This window comes from Equus caballus, chromosome 1 (assembly GCF_041296265.1).
Source record: "Equus caballus isolate H_3958 breed thoroughbred chromosome 1, TB-T2T, whole genome shotgun sequence".
Lineage (NCBI taxonomy): Eukaryota > Metazoa > Chordata > Mammalia > Perissodactyla > Equidae > Equus > Equus caballus.
In genome coordinates this window covers 187,004,384-187,031,426 of record NC_091684.1, presented here as the reverse complement: position 1 = coordinate 187,031,426, position 27,043 = coordinate 187,004,384, and the positions used below count along the sequence as shown (strand labels likewise).

The 27,043-nt window shown below is 40.5% G+C and overlaps 1 protein-coding gene across 1 annotated transcript in view; it reads left to right on the top strand.

Annotated features, from left to right (window-relative positions):
* SLC25A21 (solute carrier family 25 member 21) overlaps window positions 1-27,043 on the top strand; it is a 438,774-nt gene that overhangs the window by 241,516 nt on the left and 170,215 nt on the right. Inside the window, exon 4 of the mRNA XM_014734192.3 lies at window positions 18,850-18,898. Coding sequence (XP_014589678.1) covers window positions 18,870-18,898 — 29 coding nt within the window. The 5' untranslated portion in view covers window positions 18,850-18,869. The remainder of the gene's footprint in view (window positions 1-18,849; window positions 18,899-27,043) is intronic.

The window sequence follows — 27,043 nt, the reverse complement described above, 5'->3', positions numbered from 1 at the left end:
AATGTTTATTCTAACCATTCTATATTTGAAGTTTGGAAGAACTGTCTAAGAACAAAAAGAGGGATAGGTGACACTTTATATATTTTCAGAGCAGAGTAGTTATACTCAGTTAAGGTTTAGAATTAACATCTATAGGCTAGGGACACTTACCTGGCCAGTAAGTCAAGGGAGGGAAGCAGGAGAGGCCAGATTCGACTTTCGGTGGCAAGAGTGGGGGCGTATGTCCCTGTACTCAGTTCCAGCCAGTTGTTGCCTTGCAGGAAGGTGACTTGGAGATACCAGATATTTCAGTTTTTCAAGTAGCCTGGAAATCTGACTTTTTCGATGTGAACACTGGTGATTTCTAAATGTTGACAACCAATTCATTTTCAAAAGAACACTGTGTGAACTGAACAAAACACATCTGTAGGCAATTTTCTGGACGTAGCGCTTCAATCTTCTTTTCAATGCTTACTGCTTAAGCAAGCTATGACATGGCTTTCAAAGAGTAGATAGAAGATTTTGAGTTCCTTGTTGATGACACTTTGTAATCAGAAATGTTCACACAAACTGATACAAAGATAATGGCAGCAAGGTTAGGGCTATCAAATGCTTATATAGTTATGGCCTACGGTGTGCTTTCACACTCTATTTAAATGGGTCCTCAGGACAACCCTGTAGGCCAGTAGGACTAGTATTTTTATCCCCATTTTGTAGAGGAGGAAATTGAAGCACAGTGAACAGTTTTTGATTATTTTAAGGGCACAGAATCTTTGGAGAAATTGTTGAAAGTCACGGACTCCTCTAGCCATAGAAATGAATGCTAAAAAAATTAGCATATAATTTCTAGGAGTTCATGAACAACTTCCTCTTTCCAGAGTCCAACCACAGGTTGAGAACCCTTGGAATAAGTGATCTGTGAAACTTGTTAAGAACTCCAACTGAGGTTTTCAGAGCCCTGGGGTGTGTGTGTGTGTGTGTGTGTGTGTATATGTGTGTCTTTTTCTACTACACGATGCTTCCCTCCCTAGAGAACGGCACAGTTGAGACAGCAGCCAGTGGAGTCATGCCTGACAGGCTGAAGAGTCATTTGCAGTCCTGTGCCGCCACCACTGGGATGGCTGGACTCTGAGATGAGGCTGGGACGGCGGAGGATGACCTCAGCAGTACAGCTGGGACCCTCATCACCATTGTCTCTGGAAAGCTTCTCAGAGTTGTCTGAGAAGTCTCAGAGTCACAGATACTATTAGCAATAATAAGAGTGGCCACTGTTTATCCCCTACTTATAATATGCCAGGCATTGTGCTGAGTGCTGAAGTCAGGACGATTTTTTCCCTCTATCACACAGAAGAGGAAACTGCTAAACCAAGATTAACATCCTGATTTTGCATCTGACACTGTTATCCACTCTGTTGCTGTGCTTTTCATTTTAGAGTGAGCATATGGGGGGAGGGGAAGTACAGAGGAGGGTCCTTTATTCTGCCATTATTCTTAAGATATATGGTGGTAAAACAATTCCTGAAACCAAGTCAATGCTTTTTCCTTCTAAGACACAGTGATTTTTTTCAGATACCATGAATTAAAAATAGAAAATACTGTGCATTTAAGAAGGTAACAGAAAAACTTTAATAGTACCCAGTCTAGTAGGAATTTTCCTATAAAAAAATCAGTCATTGCTAAAGTCTTTTTAATCTCCCCAAATCAGTGATAATCTGTGTAATCTTCAATGTCCTGTAAAGGCCAGTCATACTAAATTCATCTACAACCCAAGTGAGTATCTGGTATTTCCAAGCATTTGGGGAAATAATACATTATGGATTTAATTTCTTCACTTTTCATGCATAGTGTTATATGTGTTATGTAAAGATGAGATACCTGCCACATTAAAATGAGCAGGCCAGACATGAATAACTTACACAAGGTACAGAGTTAGTCATATTTTTATGAGGAAAACTCCAGTACTCAGGAGGATAGCCCCTTAAAAGAAGTGCATAACTTTTAATGAGTTATGTAACCCCTTGTTACGTGGATTATCTTGGAGTTTATGGAACTTGAGTAATGTTCGTTATGCACACAGTTATAGAAGACTAATTTGCTATGTGGATGATACTTGAAATAGAAACTGAACTTCAAATGAACATCAAAATGGAGAATTTGAATTTTAAAAAATATTTTACTGTTATTTGAATGGCAAAAAACCTAAATAAAGAGTCAAACATTTGTCCTTCTATATTCTTGGGAGTAATTTCAACTTAAAAAATTTTATTTGGGATTAAAAGCAGGATTTTATACTAGAGATCCAGTGTAGGTACACCAGACCCTCTGTTGCCATTTATTAAATACAATGCCTATTAACTGGTACTTCCAGGACTCAAAAATAAAATAAAAGTTGATATTTTATGGTTTCTTAAAACCAGGCGAGATTCTAAAAGTATGTGACGTAGTTGGTTTGTCTTAGTGTTAAGTACACTTTATAAAATTCTATTTTTAAATGCGTAATTCCTGTATAGTGTTTATGTTTGTGAAGTTAACTTTCACAGTACATCTCATCGTCTAACCTTTCTAGATAATAATATACCATAATTCAGGTTAACTCAAAGAATACATCATTTCATTGCTTTTATTTCGTATTTTTTGAGATTACTAATCCTGTGTAATTATACCACTACCCTGAAAGTTTATCAGCCTTCATGTCGTACATTTTCTGTTTATTTAACTTCTGCTACAACTCCTTTGGATCATGTAAAAGATTGTCTCACTCTCAACTTTTTCCAGGGAAAAAGTGTGTGCTGTATCTTTAACTTATCACAGATCCGTTTCTAAACCTTGCAAATTAACGTGTTTCATTTCTTATCATTCTTTCCTCTTGCCTTCTCTTTCTTGCCCTAGTGGTCCATGCCTCCTAAGTTCTCCTTTGGATTTTCATCTTATGACCTAATGCCTTAGGTTTTCTTGTTTTTTTTTTTTTTTTCCATGAGGCAATGTTTGCGCACAGCTGTTCTGTAATGTATAGCATATATTGGCTTGAGCATGGAAATTTCACTTCTGTAAAGTGGTTTGGGATACGCTTTTGTGCAAGATGCTATGCCAGACTGAGTTGTGGGTTGCAACACGCAGCCAAAGTTACCTCTGCTTGCCCCTCCAGGAAGCAGTTTACAGTGTTAATAATCATGATGCTATGTTGCAATGGCTTCCAGAGTTATTATGTAAACCTTTCAAGCAGGGCTCATGTCTTCCCTATTTCTGCACACCTTTCCTGATACAATAAATACTTTATAAATGACAAGTTTAGGTGAGCCAGGGCCTTATTCACAAGTTAACATAACATCTTATGCAGTACGTATATATTTAAAACTTGAGCCATTTCATTTCCTTTCCAAGTTTGCTAATCTCACAGGAATATAGAATAACCAAACCATAAAGTAGAGCTCCTTATAGGAAAGGGTTTTTTTTGAGATGAAGTACAACTAATTAGTCCCAGTACCACTGTCATTGGATGGTTAACAGCATGGAAAAGGAGTCAGTTAATTAGGATTAAAACCTAATTATCTAGAGAAAGAAGCAGCAAGAGTACTATTTAAATATTCCAAACCCAGTCTTATTTTCCAAATTACAAAGAAAAAGATGTTGCAAAGATATTGAAAACTCTGAAATTCTCTTTTCTGTAGCCTTCCATCCAGGGGTACACATGTGACCAAAGCCCCACCAATCAGATAGCCACAACTTGCTGCCCACAGCCATTGGCCCAGGGATTCACATGTGACCAAAGTGAGGCCAATCAAAGCCCTTCCAGGGGTTTTTCTGTTGGAGCCAGCAGAGAAGAGTCCTGCTTGCCCCTTGCATCTGAAAGATGACAAGTTGGGAAATGGAGGCTGTCAAGGCAGTATACCTCTCTGTGTTAGGAAAGCTCTGTGGCAGGAGTGAGTGAGGACAAGCAGAGACAAGCAGATGAGGGAAGGAGAGAGAAAGTCTTGGAGCTAAGCGTCCCTGCCATTTCCGTCATTTGAATTATGAGCCAACAAATTCCCCTTTTGTGTTTAAGCTGATTTGTGTTGAATTTTGTCTCAAACAACCAAAGGAGGCCTGACAAATTATTTTTGTTGGAGTTGACTTACCTGCATGAATAAGAAAGCATTGTTTCTCTCACACAAATTCCTCCAGCTTTTCACTAGTCAGGTAAAACAGAAAACGTGGAATATGTGTTCACCCTGGAAAACGCCATTTTAAAACACAAATGGCTCCTTTTAGGAGTATCTTTCAAGCTATGTGAAACAAATACTGAATAAATTACACTCTGCAATGGAAGAAACCATATTGTTTCTTTTTATTTTTAGGTTGGCACCTGAGCAAACATCTGTTGCCAATATTCTTTTTTTCTTCTTCTTCTCCCTAAAGGCCCCCAGTACGTAGTTGTACATTCTAGTTGTGGGTCCTTCTGGTTGTGCTACATGGGCCACCACCTCAGTGTGGCCTGATGAGCGATGCCATGTCTGTGCCCAGGATCTGAACCAGTGAAACCCTGGGCTACCAAAGCAGAGCACGTGAATCTAACCACTTGGCCATCGGGCCAGCCCCTTGTTTCATTTTTTAGACAATAGCATTTTAGATTCTTTGCTCATTTTAATAATTGTATTATGGCCCAACATGAGCCATATCAAGTTTAAATCTCTTATTCTTAAATTCAATTTTCAATTACTAGTGCTCCAAAACCCATTCCAAGGCAAGACAAGCCTTAGGTATGGCTTGAGTGAAGCCAGTGTAACCTCACAGCCTGGCCTCGGCACACTTCCTGGTGTCACTCTTCTTCCTTTTAGGAGAGAGGGGAATCCTCTTTTTTCCTTGGTAGTAAGTTGAATTTTGTTCAGAAAAGGTACCATTTGTGAATTCAGCATGCAGTTAGCAACTGTGTGATAGTGCTGTTTGATTTGGCATTTGTACGTGTCAGAGTAAAGTTTAACAGCTATATCAAAGAGACTCAACAATAGAGTGGCTTAAAGAACAAAAAGTTTATTTCTCTTTCCTGTGTCAATCCTGATGGTACTAGTTTGGTTAAGCCCAGAATCTCTGCTCCTCATGCTCACTCTGGGACACAGGTGCCTTCCATCATTCCTTGGTGCAGTGTTTTGTCATCTGTGAGGTATAACTTGAACCACACTGAAGTTCTAGTTAGTGGGAAGAGGAAATTAGGCATGAAAGAGGTATGCTCATAGTCTCAGGCTCTCTGGTTCTCACATGCTATGGATAAGAACTTAGTCACATGGCCACACACAAGTGAAACACTATCTTTCTGAAATATCATGGACCATGGAAGAAAGAGAAAATAGATTTTGGTGGAGCTCCAGTATTGTTCCCAGGATTATAGATTCCTTTTTGGTTTCCACCATTGTTTCACATGTCCCCTACATTACTTTAGTGTGTAAGAGAAAAATGAAGAAATCAATCCTTGTAGCGTCAAAATAGCACATGAAGAAATTAAAGTTATAACAGAAATATTGCTTTTCACTTTTTATTCATTCAAAAATTATCTGGTAGCTAAATCTAGTCCTGGAGGGAATGTAGAAGTTACACCTCTCCTTTGAAGTCATCAACAGAGTAGTTAAGAGTCTGGTAAATAGATAATATTGATTTGTCTTTTTTAAGGACTGACAATGCCGTTTACGACCTTGTTAGTCTGTGTTTTCAGACTTCGTAGACACCCTGTAGAATTCCAGAGGAGATTGTCATAGTTTTAATCTTTATCCATCAAGAGAGTCTTCTAGGAGGACACATTTCAAGTTGCTGGGCAAAAAGTTAGAGCTGCCTTCCCTAGAAAAGATGATTAAGTCTTCTAAAATATGTGTTTCATTAATTACTATCTAACCTTGCCTCAGGATATGACTATGAATATGTCCATTTATTTTTTAAGACTTAATACTGTGCATTCCAAACCCTTCAGGATAGTTTTGTTTTGGTTCTTAGATAACCCATCTTTGGAGGCTTGTATTTGTTTGTATAACTGTTTTATTCAATGTCTCAAATTTTCTACATTTCTATATGATGCACGTTGGCTATTAAATATATTAACTTCTTAAGGTGTACACATACTAATCATTATAGAATCTTGGTTAAATATTTGTCAAACCGTAAACCCAGAGGAACCAACGTGCCACTGCTCTTGCCACCATATCCTCATCCCTGCTGTGTCCTCACTTCCCGCCCTCCTAGCTTAAGTTGCACAGTCAACCATTATGATCACTTTCTGGCACACATTCTTTCCTTTGCCCTCTCACTTCTCATATTCATTTATCAAAACCGCATCCCAGTTAAATCTTACTCTGCCTACTCTGCCTGCACCCACACAGCTGAATGTGGCTACAGAAAATGACCCTTTAAGCTCACAATTGCTGGTCTCCAGTGGACCCTCCCTGCTCCCCAGTAATCTTACTGTATTTGCCTGGATCCATTCCTTCCCTCGCTCCCACAGATGACTGTTTCATACTTTCTCTCTGCTCTCTCCAACATCCCTTCCCTCATCCTCACTCCCAGTTGATGACCTTACTTCCTATTCCCCTGAGAAAATGGAAGCAAGCAGAAAAAAACCAGCATCTAGAACTGTGCTGGGAAAGCTATGCACGCAATAGGCACTTGAAAAATATTTGGTGAATGAAAACTCTCCTGGATGTGTACTTGTCCAGTACCTAGAAATTGAGATAAAGCACACTTACTGCTGTACAGTAGCAAACAAATGCCCCACGATGCTCATCGGGATGGGAGCCATGGAGGCAAATATTGTTTCTAGTGAATTAGTAATTTAAGATATTTACTGAAATCAAACATTGATTATTATTTAGATAATGTTTCTATGAGTAGTAATATATTCAATGCTATTACAACTAAATATTTGTGTTATGAAATCTATCCACCTTTGTGTTTATGTAATGTCATATACACTTTAGTATCCAAATATTATTTTTTAGCTGGTACTTATTTTACGTGAAGTGCACTCACTTTCATTCTTGCAAGTTTTTTCATGTGGAAATAAAGATTAGCTTAATCCACACTTGGTAGAAATCCTGTGTGATTAAACTGTATGGATGCCTACATAACTGAAAAAGGAGTCCCTGGAATAGAGTCAACTTTCTTCTTTTTTCCCCCACAAACCAGATCTTGATAACGAACGTGATATATGAGATTTACCCAAAAATACGTGACTCAGTAAGCTGGAGTTCGGGAGCCTGGCACAGAGGCTAGTGTGGAATAACAGCTCAAAAAGAAGAATTTATGTAGTTATAGTTCTAGGTCATTCAGCAAATATAAAATTAAGAGCTCACATTTAAAGGCAAGTATTTAATCAGTGTGATTAAATGCAGAAAACTTGGCTGTATATTAATTTAGACAGTGTTGGAAAATATTTTAAAAGTCGTAAGTCTTGCTCCATCAAGATAAGTAATATGATTGTGGGAAATACTAATTAGAATAGGGAGAAAAGCATTATAATTTCATTCTGCTTTTTCTTTGATGGTAATTGGTATTAGTGACTTATAGAAAAGAAAGAGCTAGCTACTTGTGACCTAAAAATCTGAATTCTTCACTTAGCAAGATGCTGTATTTGCCTGAGGCCTTCTTTCTGTTTCTGGACTCTGTCTGATGACTAAGGGTTGCTCTCATTACCAAATCTCTATGTGGTCGAGATAATAGAAACATCTGCCTGGCAGCGTGGCAAGTCATAGGCGTGGTCGGTAGTTTGGTGGGTTGGTTGGTTTTCTTGGATATCTATTCCTAAGGATCTCTTAAAAGTTCTGACGTAGGATCATAATTCTTATTATTAAATTGTAGTGAACAGAGATATAAGCTAAAGAATAACTTTATGTCACCTTTGGAAATTTGTGACAAGCGGAGTTAAAGAATGACTGGAAATTAAAAATTCTCCATATACTATACTTTTAAAATTATTTGAACCTAACAAGCTAGACAGCAGAATTTGTGGTTAGATTTGGACAGTGTTGTGCCGGTAAATGTTTAACATCTGGCTCTCTGGAAAGCGAACAAACAAACAAAAACTCTGATTTGTAGCATTTGCCGTTTTCCTTGGTGTCAATACTCCCACCATGGCCAATTTCAAGTTACCAACACGATGCCACTGAACACGAATTTGGGCAGAGAGGCATACCATCTGGCCTGGGAGAGCCAGCTCCGGCACGTGACTGGAGGGGTAGGCAGGGAGGGACTGAATTCTGTTCCTGACTCTTGTGACAAATAGAAGGCTCCTTCTTTCTAATCAAGTCAATAAAAGAAGAGAGGAAGACCAGTGCTGTAGACGTTATCAAACTTTCGGAGAGACGAACTTAATTATTCCAACCACTAAAAAGAAAGGATGATTATGTAATGTCACAAAGGTGCTAATTATTGCTACAATGGCAATCACATTACAATATTATGTAAATATATGAAATAAACATGTCATATACCTTAAATATGCACAATGTTCTATGTCAAATATATTTCGATTTTTAAAAAAGGAAGAAATCCTGAGGCAGAGCAAAATGTTTTTATCTTTCTGGCTGATAGAGAAGCAGAAAGAAGTCAGAGTCCTCTGCAGAGTGGAAGAGAGGTGCTGGCACTCGCCTGGCCACCCTCTCCGTGCCATCGAGTCCTTACCCTCTGCAGTTTTGTAAACTTCCGGTGTAGAAATGCTGGGCAGCTGGAACATTCTTTTCACGTCAGATAAACAAAATACAATGCAAACTTTTCCTGAATGTCTATATATTATATGCACATGTAATCAGTAAAGCAAGTGATACCTCTATTTCTTTCTCTTGTATTCACATTTCCTTCTCCTTAAAGATATTTTATACCCTTCTAAAGGTATTTTACTGTCTGCCAACCTAATCCACAGCTTATTTTTCCCCTGGTGTTTCTCCTTGCATTACTGATTGCGCTAAGGCCCATATAAAGCAGTTAACTTTCCGTAAAAGGCCAACATATCTGAAAATTGGGCCACTTACTCAAGTGCACTTGGAGCTAGCTTGGGGTCAAATGTAGAGTTTAAGAACAAAAAAGAAAAATTAAAGGATAACTTCCATTGAATTAAAGTACCAAACAATAATTTTTAAAGATACTACATTGAGCTGAAATTGAGTAAAAAGAAATTAGTGTAAAAACTTTGTTTAAAAGTAAGATTTTCATTAGTTTAATAACTTTCAATCTTTTTGTCTTTACATTCAAAGTGTGATTTACAAAACTCACTTATTTTTAAACTCTGCCTCAACTTTTCTTCCTCTCTTGTACATGCTCTGTCTACCATGATTTCTAGACCACACGTCTGCATATGTTTATACTTCTGAAATATGTTTTCCAAAATGCTTAAGCCAGTTAAATAATAAACTCTATGAGAGCAAGGAACATGCACCCAGGAAATGTCAGCACTTCCTTCAGCTCCCTGCTAACATCCGTTGCTTAGTGTTAGTTTCTTTATAAAAATACATGCTAATAGTAAACTTCTTCAGGTTTTTCAAGGAAGGCTGTGACTTGCCCCAAAGCGTAACTTTTAACAACATTTTTCAAACCTGCCAAATTGCATTGCCTATTTAGCCAATTCTGTGTGCATAATATTAATTTACTGCGCCACAAAGGTAGTGTGTCTTAACTGTTACTAGGGGAAAGCGTAATATATTTGATTTCCCTTTATGAGTCTCACATTGCTTATAATTCAGGAGGGCTACCACATTTTCTGGGCAGGCTATCAAATAGGATGTTGTAATGATTTGCTTGACTAGTCAAGTAGATGAAAAAAATATCAGTTCTGTCTGTAGCTGTTCTATTTTTGAATTTCAAATTTGCACAGTTTGAAACCATTTATGCCTCTGTGGTTCTCTTTAAAATATAAAAGAATCTTTTATATTTCACACAAAATCAGTTAAGGTAGTGGTTAGAACAGCATGAATTTCAGAGAACAAAAGAGAAGTCTTAGATTTAACTTGAAAATGCCAAGGAAGGAGGCTATAGTATAAGGCAAATGTGTTTGGCGTGATAAAAGGAAAACATAGGTTTTACTTGTAACTGACATCCTGGGGACGCTTGAGTGCCTCGATTCTTTGTCTGCACTGTCCTTTTGCAGTTCATGGAGATGCTGAGATGATCTGCCTCCTAAAATGTTCTTAGCAAAATTATCTTGGGAGTAACCCATTCTACCCAGAGGATGAGCACGGGCTCAGAACCTATCAGTAGACTTCCTTCCTGTTTTTAACATTATCGTGGATTCCTGGAATGACTGAGTGAGCTTTCCTTCAGTACACTAAATTCTTAAAACGTCATTTTCTACATGCCACTGACAAGGAATCCCATCACTGCAGCAGGTTTATTGTTTTGTATAATCCAGTTTCTTCTTTCAACAAATGTGTATTGAGGAACTAGTAGGTGTCGGGCATGTTCTGGGTACTTAGTGCATAGCAAGATCTGTGCCCTGGCGAAGCTTATATCCTACTGGGAGACACAATCAGGAAACAATAAATAAGTAGGTAATGTAGTGTGTTAGAAGTTGATAAGTACTATGGGAAAAGGAAAAAGCAGAGCAACATGAGGAGGTTTATCTGCTGGCGTAAGGAGGGGAGGCCTCTGTGTTAAAGTGGTCAGGGTTACTCACTAACACGTGCGGGAAGTTGGCCAAGTAGATCTAGGGGAGAGCGTTCCAGGTGGAGGGACTGAAAGCTGAAGTAGTGCTGGCAAGTTTGGGAAACAGCAAAGAGGCAGTATGGCCAGAAGAATGAATGAGAGGGAGAGTAGTAAGAGAGTTGCTGAGAGAAGTAATGCAGGCCTGGATTACCTGTGGCTTTTCTCGGAGTGAAATGGAGAGCCATTGCTGACCAGAGGAATGATACGAAACGGTGAATATTTTAAAAGGTTCACTCAGGATGCTGGAAGAGGTGGAAGGTGGATGGAGAGAGACACATCAGTGAGGTGCTGCAGTTAAGCAGCTGAGAAATGATGATCATGATTTGGACCAGAGGAGGCAGTAGAAGAAGTGAGAGATGGTAGAAGTCTGGATGTGTTTTGAAGTAGAGCCAGTGGGATTTCCTGATAGGTTGGAAGAGGGTTTTGAGAGAAAGAGGAGTCCAGTGTGATTCTAAGGTTGAACAGGTTGGTTTTTGTTTTGTTTTTTGAGTGGGCGGGAGGGTCAGGAGTCCAGTTTTAGACCTGTGAATTTTGAGATGGCTTGTTACATCTCCAACCAGAGATGTCAAATAGCAATCAGATATTTAAGTCTAGACTTTGAAAGAGAAGTCTGGACTGGGAATGTAACTAGGCAAGTTGTTAGCATATAGATGGTAATTAAAGCGATGGGGTGGATTGAGGTCACAGAGAGAGAGAATGTAGAGAACTTCTTGAGTGAATTGCATGTATTTGACATTGTTTACTCAGTGGGCCTATAAAGTTAAATTCTCCCTCTTCTCAAAGAACTCATGGTTTGTATTTGACTGCATGTTTTCACAAGTCCAAGAGATGCCATTCCCGTAGACTATAATGTCTGGAGATGAATACTGCAATGACCAGTGGAGGCGGGAGGAGCCGTGGGGAGACACAAACAGTTACATATTTCTGTTTATTACTAGCTATAGTATAGTATGATAAATGTTATTCTTGATATATGTAATGGAATTGTCATGTAATGTAATATAATTGGTAATGTAAAATGTAATATATAATTGGTATATGCAATGGAATTGTAGAGAAAGGAACAGCGAATTGACTTAGTGATAAGAAAGCAGAGTAAATTTAGAATACTCTGTTCTCAAATAATGTATCTTAGAACGGATGATGTATAATGACATTGCCCATAGTTAAAATCAAAATTAAGACCTTAACTGAAGGATCACTTGACATTGTCCTCTAACAATCTATGTTCAAGTCTACTTTGGGGCACCCAGTTTGTCTTCCACATTCCCCCATGCAATTTCTGAAAAGCTCACTGAAGCCCACTGCAACACTGTTCATGGGGGAAGGCAGAGGTGGCTGGGAAGGGAGGCACGGGAATGACGACAGCATTCCAGGCTTCTATGGGTAGGGCTCCATTAAGAGTTAGCAGGGGTGGAGTATGTCCCAGAGTCAGTCAGTCCACCACCATGGTAGTGCACTCTCCATTGCCTCCTTTCTGTGGCCCAGGTTGTAAAGGGATGGGTAAGAAATGGGTCTTCTGCTTTATGTTGTAAGCATTTTAAGTCTCCAAAATGAAAAGAACCATCCCATCCTTTCTGGGAAGTGATGCCTTTAATGTGACTTCCTAGTCCCAGCTCTAAGGAAAAAGGATATCATTGAGTTGTGAGATATCTACCAGGCTCACTGGCAAAGTAGGTGAAAATTGTGGAAACTGCCTCCTGGTGAGATGCATATATATGTATTTGTGTATGTATATATATATACATACAAATTAAAAAAAATTTTATGTGGTCTTGACCTCAAAGAAATCAGCCTTGTTGGTCTAGGACAAGTAGTTTTAAATATAAAAGCACACCCAGACCAAAGATGAATTAAAATTTTACTTAAAATTTTTAAATATGTCTTTATTGCCATTCTTTTATGAGAACCATGACATAGTTCCTTAAAGATTGTTGACAATTAGGATAAAAGGAAACAGTTATGCAAGACTAGAATTGATGCAGAATATAAATAGTAACATTTCACTCTGTAAATACCAACTCTAAATCCCTGGGCCTGGAACACAGTTTTGTGCTTATTGCTATTCTCTGCTCGTGGCTTCCCATGCCATAGAAGGCCGTTCTCAAAGTGTCACTTCCGTGCCCACCTTTGAAATCTTTCAGCCTTTCAGGCACCCTTGAACCCTATGCCCCCAGCACCCAGCACAAAACCCTGTGTGCAGACAGCTCTCAAGAATCATTTGTCAGTCTGTTCAGTGCTGCTTGGTTGGGTGCTTTCTTACATTTGCATAGCAACTGAATATCTAGATCCGTGATTAACAATATTGCAGTTCTGTATTTAAGTACTTCCAGTGCTTTATTTCATATAATTTTACCAATATTTCTCTGTCCTCACTTGCTTATTTGTATAATGCTCAAACTAATGAAGTAAATGCAGAATAAATAGTTGCCAGTTCAGTTTATCTTGAGAATTAGCTGACCTAATGGCATGTGCAGTAACCTTAATCAGCATTAATTTATTTTTTCAACAAATTTTTATTGAGCTTACTGAGTGCCAGCCATTGTGCAAAGTGGTGGGGATGCAAAGGCAAATAATACAGGTGCACTCTCTGTCCTCTTGGAGCTTTTAGACAAGAAAACAGACAGTTGCAGTGCCATGTAATAACACGAGTCCAGGGTACTGTGGGAGCCCATATCAGTTAGAACTAGGTTCAGATACAAGTGGCAGAAAACCCAAATAGCAGTAGTTTAAAGGAAATAGAAATTTTTCTCCAACGTGAATGTCTGGAGGTAGACATACCAGAACTCCATGATGTCAGGAACTACTCCTGTTCTTGTTGCTGTGCTGTGTGTGGCCTCCATGCCCAAAGTCACCTCACTGTCCAAGATGGCTGCTCCAGCGCTAGGTCCACATTCCTGCAGCAGGAAGGAGGGGAGCAGACTCCCTGTCTTTAAAAGACTTCCCAGAATCACTTTTACTTACATCTGTTTGGCCAGAACTTGGTCACACGGTAATGCCTAGCGGCAAGAGAGTCTGGGAAATGCAATATTTATTTTGGGCAGCCAGGAAGAAGAGAGGACAAATATTAGGGGACAATTAACGATCCCTGCCCCAGGATTTCTGGGAAAATGGTTGCCCAAATTGAGATCTGAAAGTCAGTAGGATGCTCAGAAGAAGTGTATGTGTGTGTGTGTCCTCACAGGAGGACAATACTCCAGAGAAAAGGAAAAGCCCAGGGAATTGAACACTGAGAAGAAACTGTCGTTTCACCAATCATGATTAATCATTGCATGATTGTGTTTGTACTCTCCTTAGGAAAAGAGGTGTGGCTCAGCTCGTATCAGAGGACAGGGGTGGGGTTGATGTTCAGTCCACTTTTATGGTTAAACAAGCCAGGAGGCCTTCTCAGAAAAGAGGGAAGCTGGGAGAAGGTTTGCAACAGAGTGGTGTTAGTCCTTTCCCAGCAATATTGGCTCAGGTGAAGGCATGTACTTGAGCCACTTCACAGAAGGGAGCATACAGGGGATATCTCAAGATATAGTTTCAGAGGCTAGCCCATGCCTTTCTGTACCCATGGTAGTATCACATTAGCAGCTTTGTTTGAATCTTACAGAAATGGTCATGCTCACTGAAGGGGTATGAATCTAGGAACAATGAAAACGTTTACAATGTGATAAATACACAGTTTCAATCTGCTTTGGGCTTTCTTAATTTTCATAAGGTCCAGCCTTATAAAATTAGTCTTTAGTGTAATTTAAATAAATCTAATAGCAAATCTTGCTTGCTTGTTATAGTGATAAACTATAGCCTCAAATGAAAATAACAAATGGAACATTTTGAACTTCCTCATACGTAGCATGTTTTTTGGGAAAATGTACTTTTTAATATCTTTTTCTGATTATTTTCATACCGTATTTGGTTAAATTTTAATTCTGCTTTTAGCCACAAAATGAATGGAAGATACAAATAGTCTAACCCATTTAAAAATAAGGATATCTTGAAGATATTTTATCTCTAAAGTGTCCATTGTTCTGGTTTTAAGATCAAACACCAAATTTAAATTTAAAAACAGCCAGAAAGAGTTTATTAGAAAAACACTAGTTAAATCTATAATTATTTAGGATCTCATGAATATATTTTCGTATTCCTTTTCAAGTACTGTAAAGTTATAAGTTTTTTTTTAGGAAAGTGGTCCGATGGTTGATGGTTGGCAATACAATTTTTGTATTGTGCATACGCGAGACTAAACCACTTTATTTTCTGTCCATTTGTGGCTGGTGAGTTTAATAAATGCCAACTTGGTGAGAGCAAAGCTGCTGGGTCTTGTTTGTCTTGAGATTAACGTGTCTTGAGTTGGCAGTTAGGATGAATTATTAAACAGACCTTGAAATTTCAAAGTCATCTTCTTTCTTCTGTTAGACTTTCCATTTTATGAGAAAAGAGAAATTATTAAAATCTGTACCCTCTAACCCATTATTTAGCTTGTGACTTCATTCTAGGTAATAGAATTCCCAAAAAGTACACAGTACAATTCAGTTTCTTGACGTCACTTCTAGGCCTATGGCGACACCATTCATCTGATTCTACTTTTATGGTTATCTCCATAAGTAATCGTCAGAGTCTCCCAGTCCTCACCATCCAGTAGAGGTCAATGAGCAGCCGTTCCCCCCTTGAGTGAATCCTGATTGAACTCTGAATTCTGATTTAAAATCAAACATCTCTGTATCATTTCCAGCATATCTATTCTCTCTGTTTATGACATATTTTCTTGCTAACCTGAAGTCTACAAAATTGCTTGTTTTGATTAAAAACAACAATGAATGAATGATCAAGGGATTCTAGACCAAGCACATTACATTTGGGTGTTTAAGTCATGTTTCCTATTGGCCAAGTCACAATTTGGCGGGTGGTTTCATAGATGGGCATTGACTCCTTCAGACTTAGAGGTGCTTAGGATCCCTGGACATCTGTGCTGGGATGACAGACGGTGCTTTTACTGCTAATCAAAGGGGAGAAGGTTGGAGCATCTGTGCTCAGGTGTTTGCGCATGAATAAATGTGATTGGGAGCAGTGGGACAACGAATGGACAGATGATTAGATTCTTGGGAGAACACGCTATCGAGGTTAATATCCCCCCTCTGCTTAAAATTTCTCAAAATGTCTTCAGTGAACGTGGAATACATTAGTAATAAGAAAAAACAACCCAGGAGCTATTTTAAAAAATAGCCTTCACTGGTTCTTCATGGCCTGTGGGATGAAGTACCAGTGCCTGAGCATGAACTTGATCTTGACCTATTCACTTCCAGCCTCATCTCTTGTTGCCATGTCCTGCTTTCTACCCTTGGCTACAGCAATGCTCAGCTGCTCCTTTCCTCTTTCCTTCTTTTTCTGTGCAGCGTCTTTCCTCCATGCCTTATGCTCATGCTGTCCTCTTTCTGCCTCAAATCCCTTTCCCACCCCTCATCCAACCCCAGGCTAGATCAAGGGCCTCTCTCTGCTGTGCTCCCATAAACTCTGAGCATTGCACCTCCTCCCATGCATTATTTGTTCTCATGTGTCTGTTCCCCTCACTAGACTCTATCCTCAATGCTGAACAAATAAAAGACAACCAATGTTAAGTCCACTGAATAAAATGAATGTTTCAGTGCATGCTAGAGGTTAGAAAATAATTTTAAGTAACCAGAAAACTGTAATGATCTGACTAGTATCTACTTACTACCAGAAATACCCATTAACACAAAGGAAACTAGAACAATTTTGCAAATAGGCAAATAGGTAGAAATAAATGTGAACAGAGTCTCCATGTTCTGCTGTCAGTTTTAATAGCTGTTGGGATGGTTGGTTCTTTTAGTAAACTTTTTAGGAGATATACAACTAGTGCTGTTTGGGCTTTAATATTTTGCTTCTTTTCCAATGCAAGTCAGTGGGAGAACCTTTTGTACTTGCTTTGGTAAACTGATTCTCAGTGTCTTGCTCCTTCGTGCTCATGAGATGCACAGACATGCACTTAATAGACACCTGCTGCAGTGCTGGGTAAGAATGTTATTTTATATGTCTGAGTTTCCAGAATAAATCTTATTTATAGGTTTAGTGCTTTATCTTCTTCTAGCTAATATTATAAAGCTTAAATTAGAATAAGTAAAGAAAATATATATCAGAATCAGCTTCAAGAACAAAGAAACAAATATCGAATATTAAACTTCAAAGAGACTATTACCTTTCCCTTTACGGATAAGGAACAGGTGCCCCCAGGGGTCAATTCTCATTCCCTGAGGGCACCAGGACAAGAACTCTGGTCACCTGATTGTTACTTCAAAGGGAATGTGAATTTTCAAGCCAGAGGAAGTGTATTGAGAGCTGACTGGTTGTGAGGAAGAAATCCCCCATGCATTCTGGACCAACAGGTCTTGTTCACAAAGGTCAACAGCGGCCCAGAGCTTGGCCTTCCCACCCAGCGTCAGTTGCCTCTGCTCTCCTGTGCCTCTCTCCTCGTCAGTAGGCGCTGAGACTCCGGCCGGGTCCTTGACTTGGCTACCAACCCTTGAAGAGCATTCCTGATGGAAGCCTTTGGCACGGGCATTCAAATTGGGTCCTCCTGTTTCAGCCAGTAAGACAGTTTTCTTGGGTCAATACGGGGACTCTGGAAACTTTGGGAGGCTTCTGCAGGCAGCACTTTCTAACGCTTTTGTGGAAGCAAAGCAGACCTACAGGTAGGTGCAGGCCCTTGACCTTCCTGGACCTGATCGGCACAGGGAGGAAAAGACATTTATGTTTATTAGCGCGGTTGGGGCAGATGCACTAAATCACAGCAAAGCTCACCTGGAGTTAGTCCGCAGGCAGAAAGAGGGGTAGGTGCTCTGCCCTTAAGAAGCTACCCTCAGGGCTGGCCTGGTGGCACAGCGGTTAAGTGCGCACGTTCCGCTTCGGCAGCCCGGGGTTCACCGGTTCAGATCCCAGATGCAGACATGGCACCGCTTGGCAACCCATGCTGTGGTAGGCGTCCCACATATAAGGCGGAGGAAGGTGGGCATAGATGTTAGCTCAGGGCCAGTCTTCCTCAGCAAACAAAAAGAGGAGGATTGGCAGCAGATGTTAGCTCAGGGCTAATCTTCCTCAAAAAAGAAGCAGCAGCAGCTACCCTTGAATACTGTTATGGGGCAGCTTTTGGGCAAACCAGGTAACACTCTGAACCTCAGTTTGCTTCTCTTCAAGTGAAGCTGATGGTAACACTTCCCTTGCCCAGGAGTTGAGCGTGCCGGGGATCATGTACGCTACAGCCATCACTGTGTGGGTGCTGTGGGTGAGGTAGCTGTTCAGATTATTACTGTTACAATACTACAACTACTTCTATAATTATTTTTGTTACTGCTAGTACCTAAAAAACTTTGCTGCTACTATTGTTGCATGCCAGTAGTTTGTCACTGGGCAGTCCTCTCTGGAAGGAGGGAGGCAGGAGGGCTCTGCAATTGATTTTCGAGAAGCTGTAGAAATTTTTATTCACTGTGCAGTGGTTAAGATCGTGGCCTTTGTGGGATTAAGACTACTTACTTCCTGGCTGTGAGATCTTAGACAAGTCATTTAACTTTGTGGGCTTTAGTTATCTCATCTATAAAATGGGGGGGTCATCATACTACCTATCACAAAGAGCTCCTGTGAGGATTAAATGAGATAATCTAAGCACTACTTAGGACGATGCCCAGCATACAATAAACACTTAATACGTGTTCTCTATTAAGCTATGAATGTATTAATGTGTGTTGGATCCTCATAACTACCTGGTGAGATAAGAGGCATCCTTATCTCTATTTCATGAACACTAAAATTAAGGCTCATGGTCTGCCATGTTAGTGAGTGATGATGGGGGGAGGGAGCTTTCTCTTCTCTCCTTTCCTCCCTTCCTTCTACATCTATTTATTTATTTATTGGACTAGATTGGAGAATAATGCCTACCTAGTTGATTGGGATTTAGGACACCTGATTCCTTTTTCAATTTCTTCCCCCCACAGCCCCACCTCCCTGGGCCAGAGCACTTACAAGAAAGTACTCACTCACATATCTTGCTGCCATTGAAATGACATCGTATTTTTCTTTTGTTTTTTGCTACTAGCCTCTAGCTGTCATGTCCAAAGTCCCAAGTTTTTTATCTGAATCTTCAGACTTGAGAAATCAATAAGGTCAAGGAAATAAGAGCCAGTGTTTACATAAGTGTTTATTGGACTTTTCTTTATCATCTTTCAGGTCTTGTAGAAATCTGCCTGATGCACCCCCTCGATGTGGTGAAAACCAGGTAAGGTTCTGCATGAACAAGTTTTATTGACTTTGGCTGATATCCAAATTAAGATCTGTCAGAACACTAAATGCTAGAACTTGTCCTAGGCCGGTAGCTTCTCCCAATAATGGCATTTATATTTACTTCGTAAAGAAAATACTATTTGACAGATAAAATGTGAACAGTGAAAAGCATTTCTGGATAGAGGTCACCTGAAGGTACATAATATTTTACTGCGTTCACATGACAGCCATAAGATATGATGTGTGGCTAAACTGGTAAGTGAGGTAAATTTATCAAAATGATGTAAAAACTGAACTTTATCCAGTGAATCATGACAGCAGACTTTCATTCCTCATTGCATATAACAGATTGCTATTTAAGAGTCAGCATTTTGGTGTGAGACTCCAAAATTTCAGGTAAACTTCTTAAATGGTGCTTAAGGAATTTTTTCCTACAACTGTTTTGCCAATGCAAAATGCCATATTCGCTCTTAAAGGGAGATACAAATCAGGGCAATGTGTTAAATTTATTTCCCAAGAGAAAAAAAATCTTGTGGGTTTTATTATGATCTGCAGCCTTTTTAAAAGTTAAACTTGTGACTGAATTAATGGACTCTCCATTTTTTTCAAATTAGAAGCTCTTAGAGTGTAGTGAAAGTTTTCATTTCTCTGTGTTGTGTAAAACCTGAGAACACCATACCTAGGTTGGAGCGTAATAGCAGACGGTGCCCTGCAACAACGTGGCCGAACAAACCCTCCCTGCCGTGGTTAGGAAATACTTGGTGAGCCAGGCTGGTCACTGAGTGGATATGCTGCTTCATTTACCTAAAAGGGCTGCAGAATCTTAGGCTGGTTGCTGAAAGAAAGGGAAGGTGACCATGATATGCAAATAATATTACATTTCTAATAGAGGTAGAGAAGATGAGAATTTGGCCTCTGTCTTAGCTCAGGCTGCCGTAACAAAATACCATAGACTGGGTGGTTCGTGCAACAGACACTTATTTCTCACAAGATCAAGGTACCAGTCAGTTCGGTCCTCAGTGAGGGCCCTCTTCCTGACTTGTAGACAGTCACTTTCTTGCTGTATCCTCACTGGCAGAGACAGGAAGCTCTGCTATCTCTTCCTTTTCTTATAAGGGTACTAATGACATCCTGGGGCCTCCATCCTCATGACCTCATCTAAACCTAATCACCTCCCATAGGCCCCACCTCCAAATGCCGTCACATTGGAGGTTAGGGCTTCAATATATGAATTAGAGGGGACACGGAACATTCAGTCCATAAAAGCCTCAAGTCTCCAAACTCAAACAGAGAAAGAAGAAAACCACGAATTATATCAAATATAAGATTTGTCCACTCCCTGGACCATCTTTTTGTAGGGTTCACAAACAGAAGGCAAAACTCGCTGACATTTCCATCTTAGACTCCGTTAACCTTCTTTGAAAAGCCAGACTATTGTTGCCAGCCTCACTGAGGAATAAGTTATCATTTTCACTTAAGGGTAACTTCCTAAATCAGTGAAGTGTTCAAATGAGCATAAAGGAGAAGTAAGAATGATTTAAACAAGAAGTGATATTGAAATTATGGTTACTTATTCATTCCCTCCATCCTTCCTTCATCCATCTAGCAAACATGTATTGAGCGCTTAGTGTGTGTAGGTTGCAGACTAGCTCTGCCCTCAAAGAGCTCACAATCTGACAAGTTAATGGGAATCTCATCACAATGAATTTCAAACACTATATCATTTCATGCTACTGGATTTGAATAAAATATTTCTTGAAATGTATGTGCCAAGTAACTGGGGATTTATATCTTCTTTGTTATGCAGATATTTTCATGAAAATGGCATTCATTGGTTGGCATTAGTCACGTGCCCTTGCCTAACTTCAACGGGGAGGGAAAATACAATCCTTCCAGGTGCACTGAAGGAGACGGGAACTGGATACTGGGTGGTATTTGACTGACATAAAAATAAAAAGTATACTAAATAAAGACCCAGAATCATAAGGTAAACTGAAAGCCCAGTGCATGTGCCACTGACTTTGCAACAGAAGGAGGATATGCAAGATTGGTAGCATTTATCCCTGGGCACTAACAACAGGTGATAGGGAGCGGACAGGACGGACTAAGTTCTATTGCACGGGAGATGGTTTCTAAATGAGATAAACTGTAAACTGTAAGGATACTACATGTAACCATGTAGACTTTCCTTAATGACGTCCAAGGGCGCTGGATTCTAAGCCGTCTCAGGCTTTGTCAAAGTGGGGCATGGGACACAGCAGGCCAAACCGCGCTTGTTTCATAGATTTTTTGTGGGCTGTTTTTGCCTCTCCTTGGACATTATTACTCTTAGCATGGTACACTGAATTAATCTGAGTGTGGAAATGGCTCATTTTCCACAATATCTCATGTGCTAAAGTGTGGCAATGTAAATGTGTTTATTTCTTGAAGTCTGCTCTTTTCTTCTTGGGTTTTATTTGTGCCTAATCCTTTTCTATGTTGAATAAAAGATAACAGATTTTAAAGATATATTTCCAAATTCTTCCTGCACGTGAATTTTTTTATTATTTTTTTCATTCTGTAAATGATTGATTCTGTTACCCCAGGCTGGAGGGACAAAAGGAAGGGGTGGCGTTACCAGGGCCCAGGGGCCAGGGTTACCTGGTGGAAGCAGGAGCCCAAGGAGATCTGTCTAGTGGCAGCTGGAGTCCCAGAGGAGCCCAGCCACAGCCAGATGCACTGCCTGAGGCAGACAGCGAGGGGGAGAAATCCTCTGGTTTCTCCCCTCTCCTGAGTCTTCAGTCTCGCCCCAGAGCTCCTGTTTGCTGAACCCATGGAAGCATGGGAAGCCCAGCCTTGCAGAGGGCAGTCCCTTTGCGTAATAGAGCAGATCCGAACAAAGGAAGAGCGAGAAACAGCTCTGAAGACAAACAGAACCAGGACTGACACACCGTCATTTTAGATCTGGAGAAAGAACTGACATAAACCTGCATTATCTTTTTTTTTTTAATTGAGATATAATTGACATACAACATTTTATTAGTTTCAGGGATACAACACAATAATTTGATATTTGTATGTATTGCAAAATGATCACCACAATAAGTCTAGTTAACATCCACCACACATAGTTACAAATTTCTTTCTAGTGATGAGAACTTTTAAGATCTGCTCTCTTAGCATCTTTCAAATATACAATACGGTATTATTAACTGTAGTCAGCATGCCATGACTTACATATCCCCAGGACTTATTTATTTTATAACTGCAAGTTTGTGCCTTTTGACTCCTTTCGCCTGCTTTACCCACCCCCACTCCCAGGCCCTGGCAATCGCCAGTCTGTTCTTTGTATCCATGAATTTGGTTGTTTTGTTTGTTTGTTTGTTTTAGATCTCATATATAAGTGTGATCACAGGGTATTTGTCTTTCTCTGTCTGACTTCTTTCACTCAACATAATGCCCTCAAGGTCCATCCACGTTGTCACAAATGGCAAGATTTCCTTCTTTTTTATGGCTGAATAATATTCTGTTTTATATATACCACATTTCCTTTATCCATTCATCCATCAATGGACACTTAGGTTGCAAGCATACATTTTCAATTCAGAATGTTTAACAGGAACTCACTTTGCTTTTAAAAAGGTGAGTAGAAGTTATTACAGGTAAACCTTTTGTGGAGCGATTATAGGCACTGGGGCACTTGGCATTATATAGGAAATAGCTTATCCTGTTCCACATAAGTGTAGGTCCAGGGATAGACCTAATGTAAGCATAGGCTGGCCACGTGACGACTGCCTTGTTCTGTGTCCCCACCTGATTTTAGCAGAGGCCATTTGGCTAAGATGCTGTATACATTGCAGTTAGGTATGATCAAGGTCTCCTTTGAGATTCTCTCCAGAGACGTGCAGCTACACTGTTTTATAGTTCTGTTTATATACAAAGGACTTTGTGTACAGTTGTGGGTGGACCCTGTGTTTGAGAACCCATAGCTACAAATAACAAAAGACCCTATTCACTTGTATATCTAGGAAGACTACAGGTAGTTTCTGGCTTTGTATTCTCCAGGGATTCAAATAAAATCATGAGTACTATCTCCTCTCTCTCTCATATTATTTCTCATTCTCTCATATTCTCTCTCTGTCTCTCTCTTTGTTTCTCTTCCTCTCTCTCTCCTTCTCTTCTGCTTTTCTCCCCCCTATATAGGCTTCCTTTTGGGGTGGCTTCTCACTTGGTACCAGATGGCCCCAGCTGCTTCAAGCTTATGTAGTCCCTGGTGTTTGTACTCTCTCTGAGACAGGCTAGCCTCCTAGTTAAGAACTCTGGCCCTAGAGTTAGGCTGCCTGGGTTCAAATCCTGCTTCTTTGCTTATTATCTGTGTAACCTCAGGTAAGTTACTTAACTTCTCTGTGCCTCAGTTTCTTCATCTTTAAATGGGAACAATATTGGTATTTACATTACTGTGAGAAATAAATGACTGTGTGTCCATATATGTATATATAATATATATGAGCACCAGCTGAATACTGTGTCAGCAAAGGAGAGGGACCTACAAAGACAAATGGAGTTTATGAGGTAGTCAGGGAAACGAGAGGGAGAACACGAAGTGTGGGAGAGAGGAAGTGTTTAACATGGAGTCAGGTGGTTTCAAGTTTCCAAGTGGGAAGACTTGTGCTATGTGAGCCCTGCGTTTAAATCCTTTCTCAGAAGGGCGTTTGCAAGTCGAGAGTCCTTCTGGGTCTGAGGGCAGGAGAGCGTCAGTTTAGTCTGTGTTCCTGTTGACTTCATTCCACACATCACTTTAGGGCTGTGTGCTGACATCCTCAGGGAACCCCCATGGCTAGCACAGTGCCTGGCCTCCAAGGAGATGCCCGGTGAATGCTGCTGAACAATCGAGTATTTGGTAACAATCAGAAATAGTAGCCCTATGAGTTCTGTGGCCAAACTGGAACGTCTAGAAAATGAATAATACACAGCTGTGTTGTCTTCATTAAAAAGAGTAAGGTTTCAGGAAAGAGATGGGAAGAATCTGTTGAAATAAAAATGGAGAATTTACTTGATGGGATGGTGGGCAAAGACAGCTCAAGCTTGGGGAGGGTTTTCAGAGACCAGACTGAGGAAGAGTGAGGTGAGAGGGTATCCAGTAGATGTGCCAGGATGAAAAGGGGGTGGACTGAACCGCCACGTGGGATTGAAGGTGCCAAGGGAGCCTGTGTGGCAGGCTTTGAGATGCAAAGCAAGATGGACTTCATCTGGGACAGTGCTGGCAAATCGAAGTAAAATACATGACATGGGGGGCTGGCCCTGTGGCCGAGTGGTTAAGTTCGCACGCTCCCCTTCGGCGGCCAGGGTTTTGCCAGTTTGAATCCTGGGCGCGGACATGGCACCACTCATCAAGCCACGCTGAGGCAGCATCCCACATGCCACAACTAGAAGGACCCACAACTAAAAATACACAACTATGTACCCAGGGGCCTTTGGGAGAAAAAGGAAAATTAAATCTTTAAAAAAAAAAATACAAGACATGTATGTAATTTTAAGTTTTCTAAGAGCCAGATTTTAAAATGTAACAAGAGGCATGTAAAATTAATTTTAACAGTATATCTTATTTAACCTCATACCTCCAAAACATTGTCATTGCAACATGTTAATCAATACAAAAATTATTAACGAGATATTTTACATTCTTTTTTTAATACTCAGTCCTTGAAATCTGGTGCATATTTTGCACTTAGAGCACATTTCAGTACTGACAAGTCGGTCACTTTTCAAATACTCAGTAGCCACATGTGGCCAGTGGTTTCCATGTGAGACAGCACAGGCCTGGAGGGAAATGGAAAGGAGAGGTTCCAGTGGTTCCTTAGTAAGAAGAATACTCTTGCTGGCAGTGGGTTGGCAGTTGCAGATAAGCAGGGCCCTAGTGGGAGGGAATTTTACGACATCTGCATTTGGAGTTTGGTAGCTGTGTAGAGAAAGTGGCATCCAAAGGCCCAAAGATTTATTGAAGTCACAGTCCAAGGGGGTTGTCCTTACGTCCCTTTCACACTTTCATTCCCAGGCAGGGAAGTGGCTCATTGTTCTTCAGGAAGAGGTAATTACTGAGGTGTTTGTTCTGTTTCATCCTCAGTCATTTTTCATCATTTCTGTTTTGTTTCATGTTTGAATGGGGCATAAATCAGATGCAAACTAAGTAAATTACTGATCCTGCAAGGACTGATCTTTTAAAAGCGCATCCTGTCAAAGAGCTGCCAGGCATGTTTTCTGGTGGGTGCTGGGGAAGGCGAGAAGGAGAGAGGTGTTCTCCCGTCCTCTGGTGGACACAGAGGCTGCTGGGGAGTGGACAGGCCAGTACATACTGTGGCTTTTAGCATTCCTCCCATCAGGACTTAACTTGCACTGAAAAGTCTCATCATACTTCTCTCGAATGTATTAATCACTGTGTGAATTCTAAAGGCTCATGTAGGTTGAAGACTTGGCAACCACGTGTTGTTATATATGTGCTTATGGGGCTTTTACTCAAGCCGTTCAGACTGATTTACAGTCTCCATCCGTCGCTTCCAAACCCCAGACCTGCCGAATCCAAAACTCTAGGGGTGGGGCCCACCAATATTTATGTTGAACACCCTCCTGGGTGAATCTTAAGCAGCGAGCCCAGACTGGTCACTGGGTCAGCCTTTGGGAACCACTGCTGAATACTCTATAGGCATTTCTGTAAAAAGTCTTCGTGGAAAGAATTCCTTTTGTGTGCGTGTGCGTGTGTCTGTGCACGTGTGTGTGTTAGACATCCCATTAACCGGTGATCCTCATTGGTTTCATTTATGTAAACTGCTTTGTTAGCAATGAATGAAAGCGGAGGGCAGCGGTTTCCTTGCAGAGCTCCTTCGGTGGTGTGTGAGACTGACATGGGAATCTATTACCTACAGCCAGAAAAAACACATTTTGTCCCACTGAGTGAGGTTACAGGGGCAAAAATCAGAGCCAGGAGATGAGAGAAGAGTGAGCATTGGTTTTTATGGAGGGAAGGTAAATGGCTCTGTTGGGTAAAAATGATTTAGAGGCATAAGCCCACCACAAACTTTATTAAAAAGGGAAATCTGAGGACGGGCTACGGCGAGAGGCTGCTTTGTGGGGAGCCCAGCAGAGAGCAAGGAGCCGAGGGCTGGGGAGCATCCACAGCCTCCCTTCGCGGGGGGAGAGTCGGAACAGCCATGAAGTTGAAAACGAACACTTAATTTAGAAGTTGGAGAGGGGACATTGAGCAGGCATTCGGGCCAACAGAGCAGCAGGGTGGAAACAAGGAACAAAGAATGTTTTTCCCCAATAGATCCTTTTTTTTTTTTTTTTTTTAAGAAAAAGAAAGGAATCTTTTTTAAATGGGGAGAAAACAGCGGGAAAGGTTAGGAGGGAGTATAGAGTGGAGGCTGTGGAGTCTATAGGATTAAAAAAAAATTACAGAGCCTCAGAGAGGGTTATCTCCATATGTTAATGATTTGTCGGTGGTACAAAACATTAAGATCATGTCAGGGTTAGACCATGGTTATGCCTGATTTCTCACCGTGCATAGAAGTTCAGGGCTAGACCACTGTCATGGCTTATTTCTAACCATGGAGAAAATGTGTCTGAAGTAAAGCAAGCAACGAGTCGAACCGCATTTTTATAAACTATACTTTTATTGGGACTTCGTCATGTAGCTAAATCAATCAACAGCAACATCTAATGGTATGAAATGGTTACAGGATCCCCGAATACTGTGAGTGGAACTTCGACTCTGCTTTTGAAGTTGCGTGCTCATGTTAGGGTTTCCCTGGGACCTGTTTTATTTAACTGAAATGTTTTCGTGTAGTTACTGAGCCAAAGCAAGGAAGTGCGGGGTGGGGGGCGCCCTGCGATTCTGCATTGATTATGTCATTCTTTTCCATGCAGTCATCATTAAAGATTTTATTTATTAACACAATCAAATAAAAACGGTGCACAAGATGGATAATGTATTTGGAAGGGATAGAGGTGACAGTAGACTACGCTCTGCTTGGCACATCGTGGGGCTGCAGTGAATACGTGTTAAGTGAATAAACGTGTGCTTTAAACTACCATTCACTCCCACCTAAGTGCTTTGTTACATGTTAAGTTCATCATTGCCAGTGAGTACATGGCAGACTTTAAAAGG